At 42.2% G+C, this 27,991-nt stretch overlaps 1 protein-coding gene across 1 annotated transcript in view; it reads left to right on the top strand.

Moving 5' to 3' along the window:
• Positions 1 to 27,302, top strand: part of gria1a (glutamate receptor, ionotropic, AMPA 1a) — a 75,680-nt gene extending 48,378 nt beyond the window's left edge. Inside the window, 9 exon segments of the mRNA XM_068714403.1 lie at positions 12,315 to 12,513; positions 13,112 to 13,359; positions 16,485 to 16,599; positions 21,590 to 21,724; positions 23,811 to 23,864; positions 23,866 to 23,902; positions 23,905 to 23,972; positions 23,974 to 24,042; positions 24,044 to 27,302. Coding sequence (XP_068570504.1) covers positions 12,315 to 12,513; positions 13,112 to 13,359; positions 16,485 to 16,599; positions 21,590 to 21,724; positions 23,811 to 23,864; positions 23,866 to 23,902; positions 23,905 to 23,972; positions 23,974 to 24,042; positions 24,044 to 24,127 — 1,009 coding nt within the window. The 3' untranslated portion in view covers positions 24,128 to 27,302.
• Positions 27,303 to 27,991: the final 689 nt, after the last annotated feature.

The raw sequence follows: 27,991 nt of genomic DNA, 5'->3' as shown, positions 1-27,991 counted from the left end.
TTATCTTAATTTTGCGCAGCAAAGCGTTAACTAAATACACAAATAATATTCTCAGTCACACGATAGAAAAACTACATGCTCCCATGGCTAATGCAGCTCTTCGTTTTGCACCTGCTGCTGTCATGACGTCATTAAAACACGACAAAGGGGAGCGTCAATCATTAACATAAATGTCTTTCAATATATTTTACAATAAGCATAATTCAGAAATGAAATGACTAATATTCCCGAAATTCCAATAGAGACACTTGTGACTCTTACATATCCGGCCCCTAAAGGTTAAGCATGAAGATTAAACCATTACCAAATAACTTAAATTCAACATCAAAGACATCAAATATCAAACTAAATAAATGTTCCTAAACACTGAAAATCTAAGTCTCGTTTATCAGTCTTTTTCTTCACATTTCTTCATTATCTGACCTTCTTATGTTCACATTGCTTCTTGCAGTAAACAGTTTATTTACAGGTCCTGACCTTTTGGTCTGCAGCTTCACTCTGCGTACAGTTCCACTGGAGTCAGGTATGGTTTGGATTATCCTTCCCTTCATCCATGTGTTTCGTGGTGAGAAACTATCAACTACCAGCACCACATCTCCAGGCTTGAAGTTTCTTTTCATCCTTGACCACTTTTGCCGCTCCTGGAGGAGAGGAAAGTCCATCTGGTCCAAAATAGATCTGCGAGATACTGTACTTGCCTCCAGCGTCTCCTTGCATACTGATCGTCTTTGTTGAATGTTCCCGGTGGCATGTTGGGTTGCACTTTCATCAGTAGCAGATGATTGGGAGTCAAAGGCTCCATGTCACATGGATCATCGGATGCGCTAGTGAGTGGGCGTCCATTAATGATACTTTCAAACTCACACATTAGCGCTTGGAGATTGTCGTCCGTGAGGGTCTGTTCTCTCACAAGGGCGTTAAGGATCCTCTGTGCAGTATGAATCTGCCGCTCCCAAACCCCTCCTTGGTGGGAAGCAGCTGGGCTGTTGAACATCTATTTTATGCCCTTCTTTTGCATAGTTTTTTCAGTCTGTACCTGGTTCAGGTTCTCAATGGCCTTTCGCAACTCTTTTTCTGCGCCAACAAAATTTGTGCCGTTGTCAGAGCGCATGATGGAAACGTGGCCTCTTCTACTTATGAAACAGCATAAGACATTGATGCAAGAGCTGGTGTCTGCTATCTCTATATGTACTGCTCTAATGGCGAGGCAGGTAAACATTACACCGTACCATTTGACAGTTCTCCGGCCCCGTTTGGCTTCAAAGGGACCAAAGTAATCTACGCCCACATTGGTAAAAGGTGGCTGATCTGGTGTCAGGCGATCTTCTGGGAGATTGGCCATTTTTTGCTCTCCCACTCTGCCTTTGAGCCTCCTACAGACTGAGCATTTTGAGATAAGCTTCCTGATGGCTGAGGTTGCTTGCAGAATCCAAAACTTTTGTCTTAACTGCGACAACATATAGTTGCGCCCACAATGTCCAATCATTTCATGAAGATCACACCAGATGAGGGTGGCGACTTTTGACAGGATTGCTGGGTGTTTGGCACTGTCTGTCATGGTGGATTTGTCCAGCCGCCCTCCAACTCTTAAGATACCATCTTACAAAGTGGGGTCAAGCTTGTGCAGCTGACTATTTCTCTTGACAGATCCACTACCATAGAGGGCCTTCAGAAAACCATTGTTTTTGTGTCGAATGATTTCCGTTTCTGGAGCCAACAACTGTTCCCAGCTCAGTGTTTTCTTTTCAATGTCAGATTTGACCTTTTTCATTTGTTGCTGCATAAGTAATTTCAGTATTTCTGGATCCTTTTTGACCTGACTGATGGAGTGCTGTAATTTTTTTCGATTGTCCTTCAGGTGGATCAAAGTTTCCTTGGTTCTCAAAATCCATGCAACTGCTCTCTTCAGTCTGTCCCAACTTGAGTAATACTGAAGCAGTTTGTTCACAGGGTCAGTATTCTCCGCGTATATACAGTGATGTTCCTGACCTCTGGATCTTCTTGCAGGTCTTGCGTCTCCTTATCTGGTCTCTGTGGCCATTCACTTTCTGACCACAACAGAAACTGTGGTCCTTTGATCCACATATCTTCTTATATAAAGCTCCTAACCTTCATGCCTCTGGTGGCTTGATCAGCAGGATTCTGTGATGTTCTGACATACCTCCACTGGGACGGTTTGGTAGCCTCTTGAATGAGAGTAATCCTGTTTGCCACAAAGGTTTTGAAGCGAGCCGTCCGATTGGCAATGTATCTCAGAACTGTCATACTGTCAGTCCAGAAGATGGACGGCTGAAGTGGGATTTGCAATTCTTCTTGTAGCATTTTGTCCATTTTCACTGCGATGACTGCTGCAGTTAATTTGAGTCTTGGAATAGTGACCTGTTTAAGCGGGGCCACTCTAGACTTCCCCATCACAAAGGAACAGTGGGTTTTGCCTTGCTCATTTACCAGCACAAGGTAAGATGCTGTGTCATAGGCAATCTCGCTGGCATCCGAAAAATGATGCACCGTGCTTCCACTTTCTGTCCAAATCTCATAGGCTTAACACACCTATCTATAGAGAAGCCTGAGAGGTGCATGAGGTCTTCCAGCCATTTGCACCATTGATTGGCTTTACAAGCACTGATTTCTTCATCCCATTCTTGTTTTCCTTTACAAAGATCTCTTAACAGAAGCTTGGCAGGTAATACGAATGGGTCATAGATGGAGTTTACGGCTTAGAGGATACCTCTTCTGGTCATTGGCTTAACCTGCAGCTTGATACTGTATGTGAATGTATCATCTTCTGTGATCCACCGTACGCCAAGCGTTCGTTCAGTTGGTAAGGCATAGTGTGTGAGATCTTTTAGCTCGCTGCCTCGGTGCTCTGCAGGGATGGATAACAAGACCTTTCTACTATTGCTCACCCATTTTGTGAGGTTAAAGCCTCCTTCAGCACACAAGTCCCGCAGATTCTTCACCAAGATAACGGCTTCTTCCTCTGTAGGTGCAGATTTTAAACAGTCATCTACATAGAAGTTTCTCAGAACTGTTTCAACAGCTTCTGGATCCGTTGTGTCTCTTCTATCCTCCGCTGTTCTCCGCAAAGCATAAGAAGCAACACTGGGAGACGAGGTGGCTCCAAAAAGGTGAACTGCCTTCCGGTACTCCTTTATCGGTGCACTCAGGTCGCTGTCTGGCCACCACAAAAATCTCAATTGGTCTGCATCTGTCTCTGGACCTCTGACCTGATAGAACATCGATTCAATGTCCGCCATTATGGCTATTGGATTCTCACGGAACCTCAGTGAGGCACCGATGAGTGTATTGGTGAGGTCAGGTTCCTGCAAAAACTGTCCATTCAGCGACACATCCTGAAAAGAAGCAGTGCAGTCAAAGACAACACACATTTTCTTTTTCTTTGGGTGGTACACCCCATGGTGAGGGACGTACCAGCGGTTACTTGGCATGTTAGCTGCTTCATGTTTCAATGGAAGTCCTATGCAGTAATGTCCATCCACAAACTTTGTTGTCTTTTGCACTGACAGCATAAACTGCTTGTCCTCCTGCGACATCTCTTCCTTGTCATCATAGTGACGTTCTGGAAAGTCTGTGGTGTACTGCTGAATTATTAGCTGTTCTAGTTCCACCACTGAAATTCGGTTGACGCTGTAATGAGCTGACTCCATCTTGGGATCAGTGGTCTCGTTCTTTACAGGTCCACACACCATCCAGCCCAGGACAGTCTTCACAGTGTAGGGCCCATCATCCTGACTGTTAATTATGTGCCACGGTTCCAATGCCTTTGGGTTATTAGCTCCAATGAGAAGGCCTACGTCAGCGTCAATGTGGGTAACTGAACATACCTTGTGTCTTCCAGGCCACACACTTCCAGTTCTGAGAGCATGTGACTGTCGATTAGCCTCTGTTCACCAGGTTTATCTTGAGCCATAGTGCTCAATAAGATCTGAGTTGTTTTTTCTCTAATGTTCAGTCTCTTTCGAAACTCGTCTGTACAGAACGTGGCTGTACTTCCAGGATCCATAAAAGCGTATGTCTCTATACACCTTCCACCTTTACGGGATCTCACTTTTACTGGCACAATTGATAGCATACACTCTGTGTTCCCTGTCCCAGCATAGCCAACTATTTCCTGTTTAACCAAGTTCTGAGCTCCTGAGACCACTTCATTTGAAGCGCTATCCTCACTCTCCACTATAGATGAGATATTATTTTTAGCTTCCTTCGCTATGTGAAGAATGTCTGGGTGTTTCTGTGAGCACTGCTTGCACACCATCCTCTTCTTGCATGTTTTGCTAAGATGTCCTTGTGTTAAGCATCCAAAGCATATTTCCTTTGTTTTCAGGAATTCCACACGATCCTTGTGTGCTAGCCCTTTAATTTTGATGCAATACTCCAATGCGTGATTCTTTTGACAGAAAAGACATGGTGGCTCGAAGGCACCAGCCGCTCCAACCGGGTTGGCATGCCTTGGTGCTGTATCCGGCCTTTTCCTCTCCACCGACACATTTGTTGCGAAGCTGCTTCCTTTTATTCCACTTTTGAAAAGTTTCTCCTTTTTCTTGCTTTTGCCTACTGGAGAGTGGGTCCATAGCAATCTTTGCTTAACGGTCATTAAAGTTAACAAGATCAGCAAATCTTGCTCTGTGTCCTCTACTGTCCTTGAGGTCAAATGCTACGTTGCATCATCTCTCTTTCTCATTTTATATGGCAATTTGGATACCACAATTCTCATATTTGTGGTGGTATCCATCTCCTCCATAAACTCCACATCTTCCATTGTATTACGACATCCAGTCAGAAAAATAGCATAGGCATTCAGTGCTTTCCTATCTTCAGACTTGATTTGTGGCCACTTTAAGGCTTTGTCAATGTAAGCGCTTGCTATCATCAGTTCATCTCCATAGTTCTTCTGAAGCAATTGTTTTGCTTCCTTGAACCCTCTGTGTGATGGCATGTGCTCACAGCTACGTACGAGTTCCTGCGGTTCTCCTGCAGTGTACTGTTGCAAGTAGTACAGTTGGTCTTGAGCGTTATCAGTTTTCTGCTCAATAGCTTGTTCAAAAGCTCTGATAAAAGATCTGTAGGTAAGTGGATCTCCCTTGAAAACTGTAACCTCTATAACTGGTAGCTGAGCTTGTTTCTGATGATTTACCAACATTTCTGTGATCAGATTTTGTTTTTGCAGTACTTGAAGAATGTCATTACTACTTCTGTCACGCTGTTGCCTGTCAGTGTTGTCTGTCTGTCTTGGCCTCACAGTTTGTGGCTCTGTAAATTGCTGCAGCCGGGTTGGAACTATACCTCCACGTACAGCCATGTTAGTGGGTTGGACAAGTTTTTGCTCCTCTTCCTTCACTTGTAATCGTCTTAAGTGTGAGCGAACATAGCTGTTCATGCCATCCTCAGATCTCTCATAGTCTTTAAGTACTTTTACTTGAGCTCTCTTTTCAGCGATTGCTGCTTCCAAAGTCAGCCTTTCCAGATTGGCTTTAATACATGCTTCCTCCAATTCAAGCTCCTGCTTCTTCTGTAAAGCTGCAGCACGTTCCACTAAGCCAGCTAATTTTGCTTCTTCAGTAGCACAAACTGATGATCTGCCGGACAGGACAGATGAATGTTCAAAACTGGAACCTTTTCGTTGCACTGTTTGGATGTTATCGACTGTCACTTGTGAAGCACTGTCATCAGGATTCACATCATCTTCTATATCTTCATCTTGATCATCTATGCCCTCATTATCAGCAGCTGTACTTTCTTTGCTTCTTTCTTTTTCACTCAAAGCACACATCCAGCTTTCAGCTTCTTCTGCAAACTGTTTCAGAGTCATCATCTTCGGCTCCAACTAGTTATTCCCATCTGCATCTTTTTCTTCTTCAGACAGAAGGTCTGCTACTTGTCCACTAAGCTTTTTAAACTCACTGACAAGTGTTGACATCCGTATGCATTAACTTTTGCACTTTTTGCAGATCACTCATCACTCATCAAACTTTCCATTTCTTTTCTTTTTCCAGTTATCCAGTTATAGCTAATACTCCTCTCCTGGTTCCAATGAGCCTGTGCAGCTTCTCCTCCAATGCTCTCTCAGTTAACTTTCTCATTCTCTTAGATTCCATTTTTTCAGCATTAATTGCCTCCTTATCTTCAGCCATCATATCAATAAAGCAATGCATAAATTGCGTGCAAATGTTTAAAAAGTATTTCCACTTTTCTCATCAGACATGTGCATCACAACTTCTGAAACACGCAGAGACTTCAATGGCTTTTAATGAGCAGCGCTGTCTGATTTGCATGAGAAGTCACTGTGACTTTTCGTACATGAATGACAGGAGACCGTTTAACTCTTTTCTTTTTATCTTTATTTTGCGCAGCAAAGCGTTAACTAAATACACAAATAATATTCTCTGTCACACGGTAGAAAAACGACATGCTCCCATGGCTAATGCAGCTCTTCGTTTGGCACCTGCTACCGTCATGACGTCATTAAAACACAACAAAAGGGAGCGTCAATCATTAACATAAATGTCTTTCAATATATTTTACATTCCGACACAATAAGCATAATTCAGAAATTAAATGATTAATATTCCCGAAATTCCAAATTAACTAATATAGACACTTGTGGCTCTTACAATGCCTTATTTATTGCAGAAAAACCCGAGAAAACTTTTCTCAGCATTAGTTCTTCTCTTTTGAGAAGAATGTCTCAGAGGGATGCTTTTTTTAGAGATGCTTGAAACCGGGGGACGCGGCATATTCACAATGCATATGAAACAACTGAGGGGCTCTGGACATCGTCAAAGACCTGCATGAATCATATGAACGTAATGAAGGAAGAATTGAATGCAAGACAATGTCGGTATAGAGGCCCAGAAAGGCAGATTTTTAGTTTAAGGTTCAGTCAGAGCTACTTTTTAGAACATTTTTACAATTGCTTGCACATACTATGAAGCATTTAGTAGCCATTTAGCTGACTGCGACAATCCCACATAGGGAGCGACGCTGAGTCAGTCAGATTGCTGATACATCAGCATACATTTAACAATTGCTGGAAGATACTATATGGCATTTAGTGGCAATTTACTGACTGCAACAATGCCACATGGGGACAGAGTGGGAGACATTGTGGAAAAGGGGTGTGTTTGAAATTTAACCGGAATGAGGCGTATTATTAGCTTCCATTACATCAGTATTAATAAAGTGGTCCTGCTTGTATATAAATAACCACAAGGTCCCTGTCAGGCGAGGCATGGGTGGTGTGGGAAAGGGGAGTGGGAGTTGAGGTGCATTCCACCCTTGGTGGTTTTCTTTTTGTCTTGAAACCCTTTTTTTTTATTCACTCCTTGCTGTGCGCACATCTTATAAAGATGACTCTGATGAATGGTGGGTAGCCCTTGACCTTTTGACTCACTATTCTTATTGTGAAGAAATAACTGATATGCCCAGCAATACAGAACAACACAACACTCATTAGACACTTATTTATTTGGCTGAACTGCCAGAGAAGGTCTTTGTGTGAGGGCACATAAAGATACACACAGTCTCACTTTGTCTGCTGTGATCTTGTTGTGTTGACTAGTGGATGCTCTCTGATGTGGTCTTGATATAAATAACTATCCGGTTTTGTGGTTTTTAAAAATTCATATCTCAGGCATCATTTTCGCATAATTTTTCACACGTGAGCTGTCGTTGCTAAGGACATTTCCTGCCACAGCAGCGGCCAATTAGTCAGCACATACGCACTAACACCTAAGACGCTGAATGCACTGCGTCTATATGTGCGTGAATGCCTCTCTGTCTTTCTGCTTCTATGGATGCTTTTTTTGTGCTTGCAGGCTCCACTTTGCCAGCCTGTCACTCTCATTCTGTCTTTTCTATCGACTTGCACAGAACAAGTCTCGTCCGTCCAGACGAGATATCGGGGGTGGCTGTGCCCAGTCAAGAACGCACAGCTGTCTGGCTAATTTTTAAGAAGCAAAAAAAATGTAAAAAAGCAGTGTAGCATAAAACTCCTTTTCCGTCCCTGATTTGTCTTAGAATCACTTTATAATTAGAGACCATTTTCTTTCTCATTTAAACCTCTGTAATTCCTAATCCATTGTAATGTGGCCATTACTGGCTCATTTTTTACACTTGCTAAAGTCGTTAGTCATTGCTAATTACCATATCGAATGGAGGAGGCCAGCCGGGGGAATTCTAATGAGAGTTTAGTGCTTCTCAAGCAGCTGTGGGTGGAGATCATATAGCAGAGGATGAAGATCTGGATCTGACGTGCTGTAGAGAGATGGTCCAATTTGTTTTGCCGCCCATCGTAACAAATGAGGGAGAGGTGGTCTCTCTTAGTATATGTGAGCTCATGAGCATGCACTACTCATAGTGGCAATAATACTGTTCATATACAACATGCCCACACACTCTTTGCTAGGGTTGGATTTGGATTCCAAGTTGGGAAAAGAAACCTGGAATCATTAAAGCTGCTGTAATAAGTATTTAACAACTGATCAAATGACCATGTGGACGTGAAAGCGCTCACACGCTCTGACAACCCAACAGATAATAATCTCCTGACTCTGCAGTTTCCCTTAGCTCTACACTGCTTCAGCGTCTGTCAGCTCATTATTTTTTACTGTTTTAATTCAGTCTCATAAACCCCATTTCCACACCTGTTTTGTTCCGTTGTATATGTGAAAAAATCTCACTCATTCTACTAAGAGAACAGGGGTTACATAAGTAACTTTAAGTTTTCAGCAAACCATACTTCACTACTTTCCCAGCACCAAACGGCCGGCAGTCAAAGTTAGCGACAAGCTGGTGAACACAGTGGAGCGTTTAGCATCGGCCAGAAGAGGAGTGACACTTCCACGGCGAATCCTTTGCTGTTGTATTTGCTGGATGTGTCAAAAAAAGCAGTTGTTTGCTAACACTTGCTAGTATGTCAATGTATGATAGTTAAATGTACGACATGTAAACCTAAATGGTTTAGTGTTCTTTGAAAGCGTTCAAATTTGATATGTAGATTTGGATTAAAATCTTTGAAAATGCTATCAAGCCCAAACCTTACCATAAACTTATTTTTCTTAATCCATTTCACAAGGTATTACTTTTTGGTGAATCATTCAGAGCCAATAGTGATGTCTTTAAATGTTTTCATGACGTGTATACGCGGCGTTTTTGCATTCCTGTATACATCACTGCTGTGGAGCCATAGTGCTGGGGCTGCTCCCATTACCGTTCCTTTTCTTCGTAGTGCAATAAAAAGAGCCGAGTGAATAATTGATTAATCATTGCTTTAACAAGACTATGAAATTATAGTGCTTGGAAAGATTTGCCTTACTTTAATAAGACAGCTTAGTTAATGTTTTACCCTGGCACCAAGGTTGGCTGCCGTGCAATAATGTATGAGGAGGACGCTCAAAGGAAGCGAGTTCAAAAGGAGACAAACAGAGACAAACAGGTCTGTGTTTGCCAGTCGCTCTGCTCAGCTAGGGAGGAGGACTGCTGCAGGAGAGCCAACACACACACACACACACACACACACACACACACACACATCTCTCTTTCTCTCAGTCACACAGTAAATGGTGACCTGGTTGTTCTCTTTCACAGACAAACTCACACACACACAAACTCACACATTGTCTTCAGGAAGAAAGAGTATGCATGTGTGTGTGTGTGTGTGTGTGTGTGTGTGTGTGTGTGTGTGTGTGTGTGCATACTTGAATGCATCAGTGTCAGTGCCAAAGTGTAGGCCATTGTTCAAACAAGCTCCTGTCAGCCCCCACCCCCCGCCCTCCTTCTAGCAAACGAGGAGACAGACAAGGAGCACAGTGGACACGTCGGCTGGATGGAGGGGAAAGGTAAAAAGAAAGGAGAGGAAGAGAGGAGAAGAGAGAGCGAGGGAAAGGAAGAAAGAAAAAGGACGATTGAAGGAGAAGGATTAGACAGCTGTTTACTGCCATCTCTGGAGGCCAGCAGCAGTCAAAGCTAAAGAGTTTGTCAGCCTCTGGTGGTACTATCCAGTTTACTTTTCATCTCTGCCGTTTCTCTCTCTCTCTTTTTTTTCCTCTTCTCCCTCTCTCTCTCTCACTTGTGTTGCTGTTTTATCCCCCCCCCCCCACCTCCCCACCCAATCTCAGGGTAGTCCTTTTTTTTAAACCTTCTTCAGGTAAAATGCGTAATGTGATATCCTAAAAAAAAGACAAGAAGCAATCAGGACAGATAGGCCCAGAGGCCTCACTGTCACTTCTCTCTTAGTGCAACGCTGTAATATTGTGTCAGGCAAGATGAACAATAGCTTTTTTCTGATGTTAAGAAAATTGAGAGGAAAGTCTTTTTGTCATGATGATTTAATTCTTTTTTACTTTTCATATTCAAGCAAAAATGCAAAAAAAAAATCACATAGCAGCTCAAATATGACAATCCGCTGCTGTTCTTTGTCACCTGTGATAGTAAACTGAAATTTTGGGGGTTTTGGACTGTTGGTCGGGCAAAACAATCAGAAGATGTCACCTTTGATTTATAATCAACCATTTTCATTTCTTTTTAACATTTTTGGACAAATGAATTTAGATATTGATCTGCAGATTACTTGATAAAGAAAGGTGCAGCTCTTACTGTGATCATTATGTCAGTATTCTTTAGACAATATTGATCTCTTTAACACATAGTAAATCATTTTAGACTTTTACACTTAGCTGTTTTTGATCTTTTACGTAATCCTGACAAAATGTTCTTGAAATGTTATGATATTTATACACTTGATCCATCCTTTGACATTTAAATTCCCCATTGGGTGATGTGTACCTACTGGTTCAACCTTTGGCTCTGTATTTGAATGGTATCAGTAGCTAATTGATTATCCTGAAAGATGTGATACATTGACACAGAACTTTATTCACCCCTCGGGAAATTGTTGTGAAAAGTAGGAAAGAGTGCAAATATAAGTAGTAGTAGTGCAGAACTCAAGATGGGTTTTTGTGTACAATAGTTTGTTCTCATTGACCTTAATTTGTTCTGATGAGGTGCTGCTGGCTCTCTGTGATTGGTGGGTTTTTCATGAGCTATGTTTACATAATTATATACCATAACTTTACCTGAAGAAGATCTGGGGACCAAGATGTTGTGATGTCATGAGTTTCAACGGTATTTTTAAATTATTATTTTTTTTACTTCTGTAACTATACAGAGCTGAAATGGAGAGTTTTGACGCAGGATAATTGGTAGATTGTTTGCTGCAATACTAAATATGCACTGAGCAATCAGAAAAAGCATGTTGCATTTCCCACTGCACAAAAACAAAAAACTCAACCTTACCCAACCCCTTTTGAACAGTGATCAGTGAACAAGTCAAAACACACACACACACACACACACACACATACACACACACACACACACACACACACACACAGAGAAACACCCTGCAGACAGCTCTGCACTCTCCCAACTGATTTTCAAAGGCTCTGCATCCATTCTGTGTTTGCTCTGCGCTCGCTCCCTGACTGCTCTTTCATCATCCACCCGTCATCTGAAAAGCATCTTAAATGATTATGTTTTAGCTTCTCCCCTTCTTTTTCTTTTTTTTTTAATACTTAATCTCGCCTTCATGTTCACGCTCCATTTGGCTTGACGGGCACAAAGGTGAATCATGAAAGCCTTTTTTTTGTTTCAGATTTGTGTCATTTTCATTGCGTAAGCTCCGGCGCTCTGTGCCTCGGCGCTTGTCGGGGGACCTGATATGTAACGCAACATGATTTCTGCTGTTGGAGCTGGCTTCTCTTGAGGTGGAGAGAGAGAGAGAGAGAGAGAGAGAGAGAGAGAGAGAGAGAGGAAGAGAGAGAGGGGGAGGGATTTGACTCAGGGGATTTTGCTCTCAAGTTGTTGTTGTTTTTTTTGTTGTTTGTTATTTTGAAAGTGCAATTAGAGCAGTGGCTAAATGTTCTCCTCTGCCTATTAATCCCCAACAATTAATGTGCGTGGTTCCACGAAACATATTGGCAACTTTCTTGAAGTGAGATTAATTTGGCAGGCAGGAAGCTGAGTGGGCCTTTGTGGAACTGGTTATCTTTCCTTACCACATTGGTCTAAGCTCTCCGAGCCTGGTGGAATGACGAGTGTGTGAGTGCAGTGGGAGCATGAAGCAATGTAGGTCATTTGGATGGTGTGAACATCGCACATTTTTTTAGATTGCTTTTCTTGATTGTGTCGAAAGAAATGCGCTTTCCCAGTCAGCGCATTAACATGTAATTGATTCTCGATTGTCTCCTGTGTACCCATTTGTTGACCAACCTAAGATCCTCTCCTTCTGTTTTTAGCTCTCTGTCCGGCCGCATTGTTGGAGGCGTCTGGTGGTTCTTCACCCTCATCATCATCTCATCCTATACTGCCAACTTGGCTGCCTTCCTGACGGTGGAGAGGATGGTGTCTCCTATAGAGAGTGCTGAGGATTTGGCCAAGCAGACGGAGATCGCCTATGGAACACTGGATGCCGGCTCCACCAAAGAATTCTTCAGGGTGAGAGACAAAGAATCGAACATTCATTCAAACGATCGATCAACGCTTCCCCCTGTGACAAGGGAAAGTAGAGAAAGTTAACATTGTCAGTAACTTAATACAGCTCTGCTGCAGTGTTAGGAGAGTAAACAGTGAAACTGACGTCCATGAGATGAAATTACAAACAGTAAGGTATTACATTATGCGTGCATCATTTCCTGTTGAATCCAGCATGTAAATGTTGGACTCCGCCACTCAAATCGGAAACTACTATATACTGTAGAGCTTCTCAACCACATTTCTCTTTTTGTCATGTCATGTTTTTCTTCTCATTTATATTATTTTATGTATTCATTTTTAACAATCAGAAGTGGTCCTTAAGTTGCTAAAGGTTGACAACCCCTCCTGTAGAGAGCTACCTAAAGAGTGTAAATGCATTAAATGCCTATTGATTAGAAATGCCAACCATGAATAACATCTAGAATTAATTTCATGAAAATTTAACACAACAACTTTAACACAGCATCAAACGAAATAAAAATAGCTGATAAAGTATTCACACTGACACCGTCTCTTTCTCTGTCTTCCCATCTCGATCGTTAACAATTCCGTCTGTCAGAGGTCGAAGATCGCCGTGTTTGAGAAGATGTGGTCCTACATGAAGGCGGCCGACCCATCCGTGTTTGTCAAGACCACGGACGAGGGCGTGATGAGAGTCAGGAAGTCCAAGGGCAAGTATGCCTACCTGTTGGAGTCCACAATGAACGAGTACATAGAGCAGAGGAAACCGTGCGATACTATGAAGGTGGGAGGAAACCTGGACTCAAAAGGTTATGGCATCGCCACGCCCAAGGGCTCCCCCCTCAGGTAAACTCCTGCCACTGCGGCGTAGCTGGATAAAAGCCTCCAAGTGCTTTTATTGGAGCTTGTGCATGAGCGTCATCTCTGCCGCCTTTTCATTTGTCCATTGAGCTCAGTCCTTACAGCGTTAATCATTTATTTATGCTTTTGTTCTCATATTAATACAACATGTGTGTATTAGCATTCTGTTCTGCATACTTTGAATGCATACTAATCAGATAGAATGTCATCCATTTCACAGTACTTCATTTAACTTTTCCTTTCTTTTGCACACTGTCACAAAGTAATTTACAACTTCATCATGGTCACGTGACCCACTGCAGACACTTTGTTTCATGTTATACTTATACATATATTTCATAGCTGACTTGTGAGCACTAGCAGAAGTGTAAAGTAGTCCTCTTTAAGGAACACTTGTTTTTTTTTCCCTGCTGCCCTCTGATTACATTCTGAACCTTCTTCATGAGCGTTTGTGGTGGCTGGTTTCACGTCTGCTTTGAAACTGAATCATCCTCTCAAGCACACAGAAACGCACATTAAAAAAACACAAATGTACCTCTCACATCCCAACAGGGCCCTTGAAAGCAGGATTACAGCTTAAAGGACCACATCCCGTATGGCTACTTTGCCTCTTCCGCCAAAGCTCACACCTTGAACGTGAAGTCAGCAGAGTTGAATTCATATTTGCCACGTTCAATGTGATAACCGATGTAATGGACGATAATTCATACTGGATGTGCTTTTCTGCCATCGTTGTCCAAGACCAGCAGCTGTCTTTTCATATCGCATTAACACCCTTAATCAACTTCCCATTCATAATTTTTCCTTGCGACTGTGGAGAGAGGGCAGGAACTGGTAGCATCTGAAGCTTTTAATCCATCTCTAATAGGCCTCATTCGTTTTAATGAAAGGAGCCATATGGAGAGATTTCATTCAGGATTTGTTCAGGGTTCCACCTTGGTCGACAGCCAAAGGTCAGAAGACGCTGACAAGAAATGTCCCTTATGTCTTACTCAGAGGCTTCATTTATATTTAGTACAAATTACATTTCCTACAGCAAGTAAGTGCTGTGTGACAAGACACCTGGCTGAAATGAATCAGCTCCCAAATCATGTAGTCAGATTGGTCCAAGCCTGCAACATACAGCAGCAATGGGATGCAGTGTTGAACTGCTGAGGATGGCCCCATTTCTCTCTCTCTCTCTCTCTCTCTCTCTCTCTCTCTCTCTCTCTCTGTGATACTTATTAACAGAGTGATGTGTGTTATTCTCTGGCCATTCACAGATGTCTGATGCTGACTTTCATCAACAGATGACATTCGAGACTGGAAGTGTTGTAGTAAAGAAATGGAATTTTGAGTGATTGAAGCATTTTCGGGGTTGAAGTAGAAATTGGAATATTTGCGCTGCTCACATGGTTTCAGACATCAGTGAGTGTCCAGTGAATTCAAAGAGTTGCGTTCAATCATACCTGCAATGCATTGTTAATCAATGCATACATTTGATTCTCCAAAATGTCTTTGTCTTGTTCCCATGTTCTAACTGCGGACAGACACACCACCAAGTTAATATTTTCTAATACATATAACATACGGAGTTCTTGCTATGAGATTACTGGTGATGCCTACATATTCAGGCCATACAAACAGCACAGATGTTACTCTGTCTATGCAATATTTCCTAGCGGCTTACAGACAAAAATTGCTGAAAAAGCTCTTAAGAAAACAACATTATGTCATTTTTTAGCTTACATTAGCTAACTTGGAATGACACTGTGATCACACTAAAAGCTTACCACTTTCTGCACATTAAAAAGCTGTTATTGTGCTTAACAATAGAGGGTGACAGCAGCACCTTAACATACATTCTAGATTTCATATTGCAGTGCAGGCCTAACTGAAAGTAGCGCTTTGAAAATGAATATACTAAAATGACATAACTCTTCATTTTACAGGATGTACTGACGGTCTTCAAACTACACTCTGTGATCAGTCTGTGAAATGTTCTGCATTTATTCTCCCTGCTTCATTTCTGACATGTACGACGTCCAGCCACCGCCATGCCTGCCTGACTGTTTGCCCCATCCCACCTAACATACAGTACAGTAGCCTCCCTGACATCTGCTCACCTCGACCCGACCGACCAAACTAACCAATGACCTGCAGGTCACCATGTCCACACACTTTGACTTCTTTCTCTCTGCCAGCTCCCACTGGGCTGAGAAAGAAATCAGAGGTTTTACCAGCTCCAAAGGATACCTGTGTTCCCTACAGCTGTGTTGTGCGCTCAGGTTTGGGGGAAAAAGACTCTTCCGCGTCGGCTGGTGAGAAAGGCAGTATATCACCAAACTATATTGTCACTCCACGGAAGATATGACACTGATTTGGGGGAGAAAGACAATCTGGCAAAGGCTGTCATCTTCACTTCCTTTATGCAAATTCTGATTGCAGACTGTGCCTTTCTGTGACACGTGGGTGGGGAGAGTCTTTGTCCACAGCCTCAGCTATAGGAAACACACACACACAGTCACCAGAGAGAGAGAGAGAGAGCAGGCCTTGGGGAGATTCTTTGGATGAGCTGGTTCATATAGATCCGTGGTCAGGACTCTGTCTATAGTTGGCCTCACACTCCTGTTTGAGAAATAGACTTGTGGAATCGAACCTGACAGTTAAAACATTGAAAGCCTATGTCTGAATTTGTCTCTGCTGATACTTCTAAATGAATCAACACAGGCTTCTACTCACCATGACACCGTTATGGGTTGAATATTGATAGGTTAGTTACCATAGCAATCTGTATGCTGGCGCCACTGAAAGGAGATTACCATCTGTAGACAGACTTCCACATCCAATGCATCTCCATTTCTAGTGTCAGCTCTGCCTCCTTCTGAGGCCCCTGCTTGGTAAAACCTGACTCTACTGCTGTATGGGCGCTCGGCATTTCAGCCCCACTGCAGATACACAACTAACACGCCCATCTAAAACCAGCACTCCTGCTTCATATCAGCAGCTATATGCAGGAGTTTCTAATATTAAGTCAATGTTTTCATAATCACCACCACCATGCGACCAATCTCTTTATATCTGTCCCATAGAGTGTCTCCTAATGGTTATCGTTTTACGTTATTTCCAAGAAACCCAGTAAACCTGGCAGTGTTAAAACTGAACGAGCAGGGCCTCTTGGACAAATTGAAAAACAAGTGGTGGTACGACAAGGGAGAGTGCGGCAGCGGGGGCGGGGACTCCAAGGTCAGAGCCAGTTTGATAAACCCTGCGGGTAACCCACCACCACTGGGAGTGGAGGGTTGTGGGGAGGGGGGTAACCGGCAGGCCCATGCCGCACTACCACTCTAGCAACACTTAATGCCTCTGCGGTGTGGCGAAGGGCAAAGCAACAGTGCCAAGGGGAGGGGGGTGTGATTATAGCCTATTTGACAGGCGCTGGCTGAATTTGAAAAACCGCAGAGGGGGGAAATTTGTATCATCCACCCTGCACAAACAAAATGAACGTGGATGATTTCAAATTGATCAGTGTGTTAAACCAGCTGCATCCCTGATGCTCAATAATGTTTTAGGAGCCCCTGTGGGCTTTGGGATTTGTTCACTTTTAGTTGTTAACTTCGTCCAAGTACGCCTTACATTTTGACAAATCGTGTTGCAGAAGTGAGGGTAAGCAGTGTGCCGGTTACCCAGAGTGATATAGTAATACACATCTACTGCCTTAGGGAGCAAGCCAACTAAGATAGATGGAGTATTAATGCATATCACTTTGTTTCTAATGATGTTTATGCTGTATATGTATGTGTGGGCGTGTGTGTGGTGTGTGTGAAAAATGGTTTAAAGCGAGCTCAAGCATTAACGTGTGTATGTATTTGCTGCTCTGTGTCTCTGAATGAATAACATAAAATAACATGGTATAATATGTTATTTATGTTATTTCCTTATGGTTGGAAGAATCCCAGTAAACCTAGCGGTGTTGAAACTCAATGAGCAAGCCGTCTTAGACAAACTGAAAAACAAATGGTGGTACGATAAAGGGGAGTGTGGCAGCAAGGACTCCGGAAGAAAGGTCAGTCTCCAACCCAAACCTGTCACCTCACAGCACCTCCCAGCACAACCCTGCCCTGATCCTAGACCAGCTCCCAAGTCCAGCCCTCAGCCTCCATTACACTGAGCAGTACTCCCCATGTGGTTTTACGAGTTCCACTGTAGTGGCCCGAACATAAGACCCTTTTCGCAACACATCTTTTTAGGATAGAAGGATTTTAAAGATGCGATACACGCAATGAAAATCTAGGCAGACACAGCATGTTTAGCATATTTAAAATGTAATACACATTAAAATAAAGATGGCAAAAATAGTTCTACAAATATCTACAGTCAACTTATTTAAGTAGCAATATAAAGTTAAATTTGTTCATTCTTTGAAAATTATGAAAACTCAATGCATCAACCTACTTAAACAAATAATTTGATCAATCACTTTGGCCACAGCTTTTGAATTGCTTACTTTCTACTGCCGCTGCTGTTTCGTCAGCAACTCATACTGCAGAGAATGAATGGTATAAGTCATCAGTTAGCACTGTTTTTCTTTCTGCCCTAGCCATGACTGTCAAATCCATTTTTGCTGTCACATTAACATGAGGCAGCAGTAAAGTTTTATTGGTTAAGAGAGCCTGTGTACCTTTTGCTGAACAGCAGACACTGTGACCGGTGCCAATTAAAAGGCCGTTGTAAATGCTAGAGCTTAGTCTAACAGAAGTAGAAATAGAGCAGGGTCATAAAATCAGCAAACTGTCTCAGTAATATTAATTTAACAGCGATATCTGTCTGGGGTTTGCTAACATGAGCTAACATTAGCCACGAAAAGCTAAAAACATTGTCTTATATCCGGGCCAGTACTTTGGTGGTGCTCTTGTGTCTATTTCTCCCAACTGACTTTGTGTTTTGAGATTTAATGTTCATTACCAGCGCGTAATTAAACATTGTGTGGTGGATTAGTTGGGATTGTTGCAATGTTTTTTTTAAAATATACAGTATATAGACAATAAAGTCACTGTGTATTCCACTTCCAAAAACAGATTTCCCAAACACACACACCGATCAAGTGTGATGATAGCCTTGAGTTTGTACTGTAGTTTGAATATGAATCAGTCTAAAAGCAATTTGCAAATCCTTCCCAAGGAGAAAGAATTGGAAAAAGAAACACAGAAGGACGCGAGGCAGACAAATGATGACATTAGGCCATTGGACTTTCCTGAACCTCCTTAAACACGTTGAGCCGCAACCTTTGCATCCTGCCTCTTATAATAATCCTGACCCCAAATGCTCTCACTGCAGAGTGTGCATGTATGGATGCAAACACTGTCAGTCTGCTATAGATCGACCCCCAGTCACACCAACTGAAAAGCTTTTGCTCTTTAGCTCAGGTATCTCTGTATGCGTTTGTCAGCTGGCCTGCTGGCCTTCTGATCCTGTTGCTACAGCACCAGTGCCAAATCATTTTTTTTCCTCGCTCATATTTTGATACTTGAGCGCAGGAGTGTCAAACCATGTGTCATGATGGGCTGAGTGTCCGGGGAACGCTGCGCTTTTAACTTAGCTGCAGACTCAAAGCAAAGAGATCCATTTAGATAGAGATCTACTAGAATGCACTACCGTTAGTCAGTCAGGAACATCTTCGCCATACACTCACATGAGTCTATATTTAAACGTGGTTTATTGTGAAATTATAAATCCCTCTGTCGGAAATATTGCTGTGTTGAGGAACATAACTTGACTTTAAAGGGAACCATTTGACAGTTTGGGAAATATGCTGATTTGCTTTTATGCAGAAAGTTTGACGAGATGATGCTGTACGCTAACTATGTAACCAGCACCTACGGGTGACAGTGCCCTCCATCTCCTCCTCTAACTCTCAACAAGGAGCAAATAAGCTGTTCTTTTAATATTTGGGTCGCACTTACAACCTGAATATGTGGTGCTTTTTATTTGCAGCAATTTTGTCATCTGCTTGAAAATCTCCCAAGCTCCCTAAAACAATTCCAACTCTACTACTCCAAACAGTTATTAGCTGTGTGAAGGGCTACGACACTTTATTAGTGGCTTTTTTCCATTGGTTGGTTTTAATGGGTTTTGACACACACACACACACACACACACACACACACACACACACACACACACACACACACACACAGAGACAGCTTATATATTCCAAAACATTTAGGATTTGGCCTCTAGGACCAACACGAGGAAGCTTTGTGAATAAAGCTCCAGAGGATAAATGTAAATTCAGCCAATGAGACGGAAATGGTTTTAGAAATCACCTGGTCTTGACCGTGTTTGATGCAAAAACCTGTAAACTTCTCAGTCCTCCATAGCACATAGTTTGACACATGTTCCATGGTCTAAAAACCTAATTTACATTAAATAATGCTACTAAATGACAGGGTGTATCTTAATAATGTTTGGCCAAAATGCAGACTAAATGTTTTCAAATACAAATTTTCTCTTGGGGTTAAAAACAATCTATTTAAATGAAAAGACTAAACAAAAGTCTTAATCTAACAGTAAAGTAGAGACATAATATAGGGTAAACCATCCTTACAGAACAATAGCTTGCCATGTGTTATTAATCTCCTTAAGTGACACAAAGGTATCCCCCAAACAGATTCACATGGAATAGCATCCTCATTAGCCGCCGATTGTTCCATGAGAGCCCTTCACGTTGACTGATTTAAGTCTTAATGATCCCATTTAATTACACACTATAAATAGGCATACATGTAAGTAAGTGTGATTGAGATAGAGAATAACGACCGATGATGTGGAGCAATGTCAAACTAAAAGACTTGTTTGTGCTGTTGCTGCATGAATGCATGTGTTGTGGGGTGTTAACACACTTTACCTGTACCTCTCCCTTCACACAATGTGATTTTGAGAAAACAGCCATGTGTACGGGTTGACTTCAGAGGTTAATATAGGCTTTGTTTGTAATGTTTAGAAATGTGTAATTAAGTCATAGAATCAGTCTAGATCAGTATCTTTTTTCATTATCTCGGACCTGTCTCACAAAGCGAGTCAGTCAGGCTTTTACATATTCCTCAATGAAATGGCTGACATTTAAATATGCTAAGTAGCCTGGAACAGGGAAATAAATTGGTTTCTCTTATGAAGAAAAATAAACTATTTTATTAATGTTGCTTGAGTTGATGTGGAGAGTAGCACTGCAGGAGTATGATTTGTTAAACAAAAAAATAACGACTTGATAAAGGCCTGTGACCAAAATGTAGCTTGAATAAATCACTGGGAGCTAATTTTCAGTGTGACATTTTTCCTCTCTTTTTTTTTTTTAATTAAAAAGGCTGATCGCCGCTCATTCAGAATACTTTTTTAGAGTATTATTTATATGACAGTGTCATCATGAAGTCGCCTCATATTCTCTGTTCCTGCAATGATGGAATATGAATCTGACAGTCTACATTTAACCAAAGAATTTCAATGCGAAATGATCTACAGCAGTAGACTTTATTAAAGCCTTTTCAAACTACTCACTGTACCGTTTCTTTAAAAGACCTGTTTTATAGCCAGAGAGGAACACTGACTACACTATAGATTAAATATATATATCGGATCTAACAAATTATCTTCGGAGCAATGAAGCATCAATGTGACTTTGCGTTTCTATAGAGTTCCACTGTGCTCTCTCTCTCTCTCATTTTAACGTGACGGCAGTATTTTGTCCCTCCTTGGATCCTGTAGGGATGTTGCTAGCCCAGACTCTAGCTATTTGTGTCAAGCTAAAAAGTTAGAGTTGCATAAAAAGTTATCCAGCTAACATATTAAATCCTACTTTGTGAGACAGGCCTCAAAATTGTTTTATTGTTGATGTTTAATGGTTGTGTGGCGTTGTGTGTGTGTCTTGTCCTCTGGTATTTTATATACGTGTTCTTTACTTATTCTTTGTGTGCCTAATTAGTCAGAGTTATCTGTATACTGTGTGTGCGTGTGTGTGTGTGTGTGTATGTGTGTGTGTGTGTGTGTGTGTGCGTGCGTGTGTTTGCATTTGAGTCCTTCGACTCCTTTTCTTGTTCGTGAACCTAATGTGTGTCTACATGTGTGCGAATCAGTGTGTCTGTCTTCTGTTTTCGGTCCTACGTGTTAGAAGCTGTAGAGTTTGTCTCGTCTCCACTATCGCTCCTCACCGCTCGGCTCTTGCCCTCCCCTCCCTTTCCAGGACAAGACGAGCGCTCTGAGCCTCAGCAATGTGGCGGGAGTCTTCTACATCTTGATCGGCGGCCTGGGCCTGGCCATGCTGGTGGCGCTGGTGGAGTTCTGCTACAAGTCCAGGACCGAGTCGCGCCGAATGAAGGTGTCCACCGCGCGAGCCGCTGCCGCCTCAGCCGCTCAGGCCTTTCACTGCTCAGCCTTAGACAGTGGTGCTAGCGCCCCCTACACAGAGCTGCAGAGCTACGGCCTGTACGCCAACAACACTGTTAAGATATAAGGGCAGAGCACAGCCACGGGGTAGGAAAACGCTGCGATTCAAACCATGATGATGATGATGATGATGATGATGATGATGACATCCGCCTCCTCACCCTCCCGCCCATCTAACCGTGATCACAGTAGGGCCTCTCACGGCTTCCACCGCAGTGCAAACGCTGTCCTGTGCCTCTCTCTACCTCTGCAGCTACTTCGCTCAGTCTTCACGTCACTGATCTCCTGCAGTGTTGTTGAATCACTTGATTCTAAAATTGCCCTCATGCCTGTTTCTTCACCATCTAAAGTCAACATTTTTTAACACTAGTAGCTGATATGGTAACAAGACTAACAAGTCATTTTTCTTGCGTTAGCAATGCAGGGTTGCGTATAGCATCTTTAGTGTTTACCTTTAGATGGCAAGACACTTAACCCCAAAATGTCTCCCGTAGCTGCGTCTACGGTGTGTAGATAGATACTGAATTGTAAGTCGCTTTAGATAAAAGCGTCTGCTAAATGACTGTAATGTAATGTAATGTAATTATATTGACTATATGTTGATATAAATCTGTTATTTGTATCAGTCACTTTTAATGGGCGATAATATAAAATCTAAACTCAGTAGTTAAATAAACATTACACTTTTTTTTATTTCAGTTTACAAAAATGCTCCCTGTCGTTAAATCCCATTACTACACTCATTAAGCACACATTCACAAATGAAGGCATTCCACTTTGCAGCACAGGTATGAAGGCAATTTGAATTACAGTGGTACATCTATCTACCTCTGTCGCTCTGAGCAAATCTCTCCCCTGCTCCCTCTCCTCCTTTTTGCTGACTGTCTCGCAAACGCAGGGCCCATTGTAGTGAACATCCTTTATATGTATACCATAAGGCAGGCCTCGTGCGGCTCACATGTGTTCCATCTCTGCTTTACCCTTGAACAGTTTTAACTGTTGTATGTGCACAAATCTGTAGCAAGGACCTGTTGCTTATAACACTCCCTCCTTCGACAGCAGTGATATCGTAGCTGTTAGTCATCGGCTTCGTGGATCAATTTGCAACAAACAACCTTTGATTAATTCTTCAACATCAAAGCCTCTCGCTGATACACTCTTTGTGTAAACAGCAAAAAAAAAAAAAGAAGGAAAAAAAAGCGAAGCAGGGCCAAGACAAGGAGGGATCTTCAATGTGAATCTCTTGTGTTTTAATCAGCCCACGAAGTGGCACCTGATCAGTATGCTGAGGAGATTGGCGAGCAGCCTATTAATGCAGCGGTGCCTTTATGCCATGTGACTTGAAAGAAACAACAACGCCGTTCCAATTAGAGGCCGGTGTAATTCTCCAATCCCCATGCAGCACTCGCCGGTCGCTCCACAGCTCACGCGCTTTGCCCAATTTAATCAGCTATAGAATCGGGGACGCAGGCAGACACCAGAGAGGCACACACACACATCATTACGTCGCCTTTTCCGAGCCCAGTGGCTTTTATTGCGCTAGACTGGAGAATGGAGCTATTAAACCACTGAGTGAAGCGTCAGCTGCCTTCTTACTGCCCACACTTCATTCCGCTCCTCCTGTTACAAAGTAGAACATTGATGCACATCGGGCCAGCACCATGGTTTACCACCCGCGAATATCACTCAGGCCCAGATAAAGAGGGTGAAAACGAGCACCCTTTGACTCCTAACGGCTCATTCTGCTCCCGGTTTTCTTGGCGTGCCAGCACCACATTCAGATAGTGACACAAACAGCTGCTTATGCGCATATAGTCATGTAATAAAGAAAGAGAAACTGCATAACTTATCTTTTACTCTCCTTCAGAATAGCTGAAAGACCTTTTTTAAGCACATAATTCTTTGCGCTGCTAGCTCTGACTGTTTCTCTGCTCTGATGAGGACATAATGCATGCATGTGTGCAAGACTAAAACCTGGTGTGTAGACTAATCGGAACCCCTTTGTTTGTTTCTGACAGCAATCCATCAACGACGCCATGCGCTGCTCCACCCTGACCAGGATGAGTGGCAACGGGAGCGGCGGAGAGAACGGGCGAATCCTCACCCACGACTTCCCCAAGACCGTTCAGACGCTGCCCTGCATGAGCCACACCGCCAGCATGGGACTGGGTGCCTCCGGCATGTGATCGTCACGTGACTGTGCTGGCGGCGGGGAATAGGCAGGGTGGGGCAGAAGAAGAGCGCAAGACTCTTAATGACCTCAAAAATCATGGCCGTCTGGTTTGACCCATCCACCCAACCGGCTGTCAACGTGCCCGACTTGAACAAGACTTAACCTACTGCCAAAATGCACTCTCGAACCGCTCCGTACAAACTACGGACAGACTCGCAACGTTTTTTTTTATACGTGGATGTTTCAAAAAGAGATATGGGAAGAAAAAAAAAAAAGAAGTGTGCCGCAATAAAGAAGCCGTCAGCGGGGCGTGTTTTTGAATTTTTTTACGGTGTTCATTTGTGTGAAAAAAAAAAGAACTTTATTCTTCAGTGTGACGCCTGCGCTGTGCCATTTCGATGGAGCTGTTGACGTTAGTCTGCGTGTGCAATATCTTCACCTCCACCGCTGACCTTGTACTACCTAGATGCTTTCTGATGGCTGATGGAACGTGTCTTTGCACAGATGTGGCGGAGGAGGACAAACACTTGTGACTGCTGCGATGATGCCATATTGCTTTGGGACACTCCCACTCTCGTTCACTCACATTTACACGGCATTTTGGAAGGACCAGTTGCTCTGTGTGGCATAGCCCGTTTTTATGATAAAGTTTATGATTCACACTGTAATAGTGCAAAGAGCTATGTCAAAAGTAGTTTGATTTGATTTATCCTCAACTAAAAGTCAGTGCCTGTTTAAATCAGCGGTTGACCAGGCTACAACAAACATGCATCGCTGCTACACCTCATTTAACACATCATGTCTTTGCGCCATATGACCATTCTCACAAATGCACAAAGATACACTTATTGCTACTGGGTCATATTTTTGACCAACAGTTTGACTATTTAATGATCAGAAAAGCAGTCAGAGGGCAGATTCAGAAATGAGAAAAGATATAGAATAAAGAAAAACACACTGACGCATTATTCTGTGGCTATGTACTGAGTGACCATACACTGTATTCTACTGTTGTGACATTCATAGCATATCCATTGATATACTGGGGGGTCTATTTGCAGCACACGTTAAAGAAGAAAGATTGGCAAATTCAGATATAATCTGGAGAAAATATTGCTCAAACTATTGTTGGGTGTGTTGCTGCATATCCCACCCCCTCCTGTGCTGTATTTTCAGCTGCATTCCGTTTTAATGAAATGGGCAGAGCAACTATTCACTCCCAATTTAGTGAGCTGCCCTGCAGCTCGTGCGTGGCCTGAAAAAGGAAAGTTGGCCTCCTCTGGCGATTGGAACACTTGCCGTGACTGACAGATCCACAGTTAACTTTATCTGTGTTTATTGGAAGTCAAGGTTACTGCTCGGCTGTAGAGCGCTCCCTTTCAGATCAAGTCAAGTAAACAGAAATCAGAGTGGCAGGCCCTGAACGGCAGAGGGCAGAGATGGACAAACGGGCAGACAGCCTGGGTTTGACATGCAGGCCTTAAAAGAAAATAACCACCTGAAAACATTTCAATACTCGCAACACAAAATGACTATTGGTGATGTACTGTGCATTTCTTTAGTGGTTTATTTTAATATTCCCATAGGTGACTGACCAACATTGACAACAGCAGAAAACAGACTTTAGGTCACGTTGTGATTTAGAACAAAAGGACAGAAAAAGGACTATAAAAAGGCTGACATGATTTTATATATATATATATATATTTCCCTTATTCTCAGAAATTCCCAACGACAGGACATGACAACCATACCTCATGTTTTTGTGGGGATTTAATACTTTGTTATCTCTCAACCCTGTCTGTGACACTCACCCTAAGCCCACTGATTCCTAGAGAAGACATACATCATTATTTAAAAACGGTTCATATTGATATCAAAGAGAACCAGTAACAGTTTTGCACTATGCATCACAGTAAAGGGTACATTCTATGTCTTCTTCCAACATCTTTTCCTCTCACTTCTCACTTTCCCTCTCCCCGCCTACACAATTATTCCACTGCAGAGACAGTTCAGCCGTTTGATCACCTGTGTGACCAGAAATCATGTAGGATATTGAAAATCACCAGCTTTAGTCCAAGCAGATGAAGCAGGTTGAGGGGAAAAAATGACCAATTGCAGTAACAGAAGTCCTGAAATGCACTGAACATCATCATCATCATCACACTAAGAGTCCAGCAGTGTCCAAAGGTGTGATTTTATTTTAAGGTGACTTGAAGGTTGTTGCTTGAAATGGGCCGGATGCCAGAGGTCAGCTTTAGATTATGTACCGCACAGTCTCGTTGACCTCCGCTTTCACAGCAGAGGCCGAGCGCCTGTACAAAGGCTGCACTCATCTCCTGCTCCCACAGCTGGTTGTGAATTATTTTTCTTCTCCTCTGAGTTTCTGCTTTAAAGAATACGGTACCAAATCTGATATATCACCTCTATATCACCAAAATTGGCAGTCAGACTTTACTGAAAGCATACATATCTCCACCTATTGTGTATATAAAAAGGCTTTTCTCTTCCCGTAGTGAAAATATTTGTTCCGCTCCCCCATCATGCGTCAGTGTACCTGAATTAGTTGCTTACCACGCGAGTACTTTTCCTTTCTCCCCTCATCTATGCGTCTTCTTTTGCTGATGTTGTATTAATTAGAAGAAGGCACAGCACTCTTCAGTGAAGGCTTTACCTTCAGACAGATGTTTTATATGCCATAACAGATTTGTACAAAAAAAGAAAAAAAAGAAGACAAAAAAAGACACTCAATGTTTGTATTATAAAGGAGAGTTGGGGTGCCGGGAAAGTGTTACACTTTGAAGAGTGTAAGAAATACACTCGCACACTGATGTTGAATAACCTGTAGATGCTAATGTTGTTTAAAGAGTTTATTTAATTTTAATTTTGTTTTGCAATTTCAAAAAGGATTTCCTGTTGGTGTTTTTTAAGTGCTTGAGATTTAACACCATTTGAGTATTTCTTTGTGGTTTTCCTTTTTCACAGTATTTTACTACTGGAATCGAATCAACAGTTTGTTTACCGGAAACATCATTATTGTTGTTTTTTTTAGACTATGGAAAGGGTGTTACTGAGTTTTAAAATTAAAACGATGGTCAATAAAAAAAAAAAGTAAATGAATACAATTATTAGGATTCAGTCTTTTGAGAAATAGTCTTTTTTTCTAACCAAAGTGTCCTGGAAGGAAGTCATCATGCTTTTGTAACAGAATAAAGATATAAACTATTTTTTTGTTCGGTTTTATTTTCACAGGAGTTGCATATCTCAATCCGTGCCTCTGGCGTATGGGATATGACTTTAGATATGACGAGCAGAGAAGAAGAAAGCAGTGCCTGGGGCGGAGAGGAGTGCATTGATCCAAAAGTAATCTGTCTTATTTATTTTACCAGGAAGTCCTATTGAGATCAGAAATCTTTTTTTTAGACCTGGCCAAGATAGCAGCAAAAATCACATGTAACATGTACCACATGGAATACCAACAATCATAATAAAACAGAAGAACAGCTGTTTAACACAGTTGCCTCTCAATTAAAACAACCACAGTCCGCCATCACCACATTCTTTATCATGCACTTAAACTCATCAACACAACATTTAAAAAGATGCATTGCATGACAATTATAAAGAACCAACTTCAATGGTCCTTGTGAGGGTCATGCAAATTAGAAAAGTACAGACATTTACACGCATTCCACTCAGACTAATTTGCATCAGTATACAAACATAATTTCCATAAAAGCAGGTAGATAGACCTGCATAGTCAATATAACTACAAGAAGAAAACAGAGCAGAACACTCAGGAGATTATTGCAGAATGTTTTTTTCTAGCAAAGAGCGATGTCTTATGTAGTGAGAGAGAGGAAGAGGATGATGACATGCAACAAGCGTCCTCTGCCCTGTTTATATCTGGTGCATTTCCGTTTGTGAACACCGGTCTCGTGGTTGAAAGTGTTTGTTGGAGCCATCCACCTCCATTTCAGCCCTCCATGGTCTTTCTCAATATTAAATACTACATCACTAGCTCTG

Source organism: Cebidichthys violaceus, unplaced genomic scaffold (assembly GCF_023349555.1).
Source record: "Cebidichthys violaceus isolate CVI_PGR_0920_01 unplaced genomic scaffold, fCebVio1.0.p SCAF_2, whole genome shotgun sequence".
Taxonomy (NCBI): domain Eukaryota; kingdom Metazoa; phylum Chordata; class Actinopteri; order Perciformes; family Stichaeidae; genus Cebidichthys; species Cebidichthys violaceus.
The sequence above is the reverse complement of the archived record's forward strand: the minus strand, read 5'-3'. Positions and strand labels throughout refer to the sequence as shown.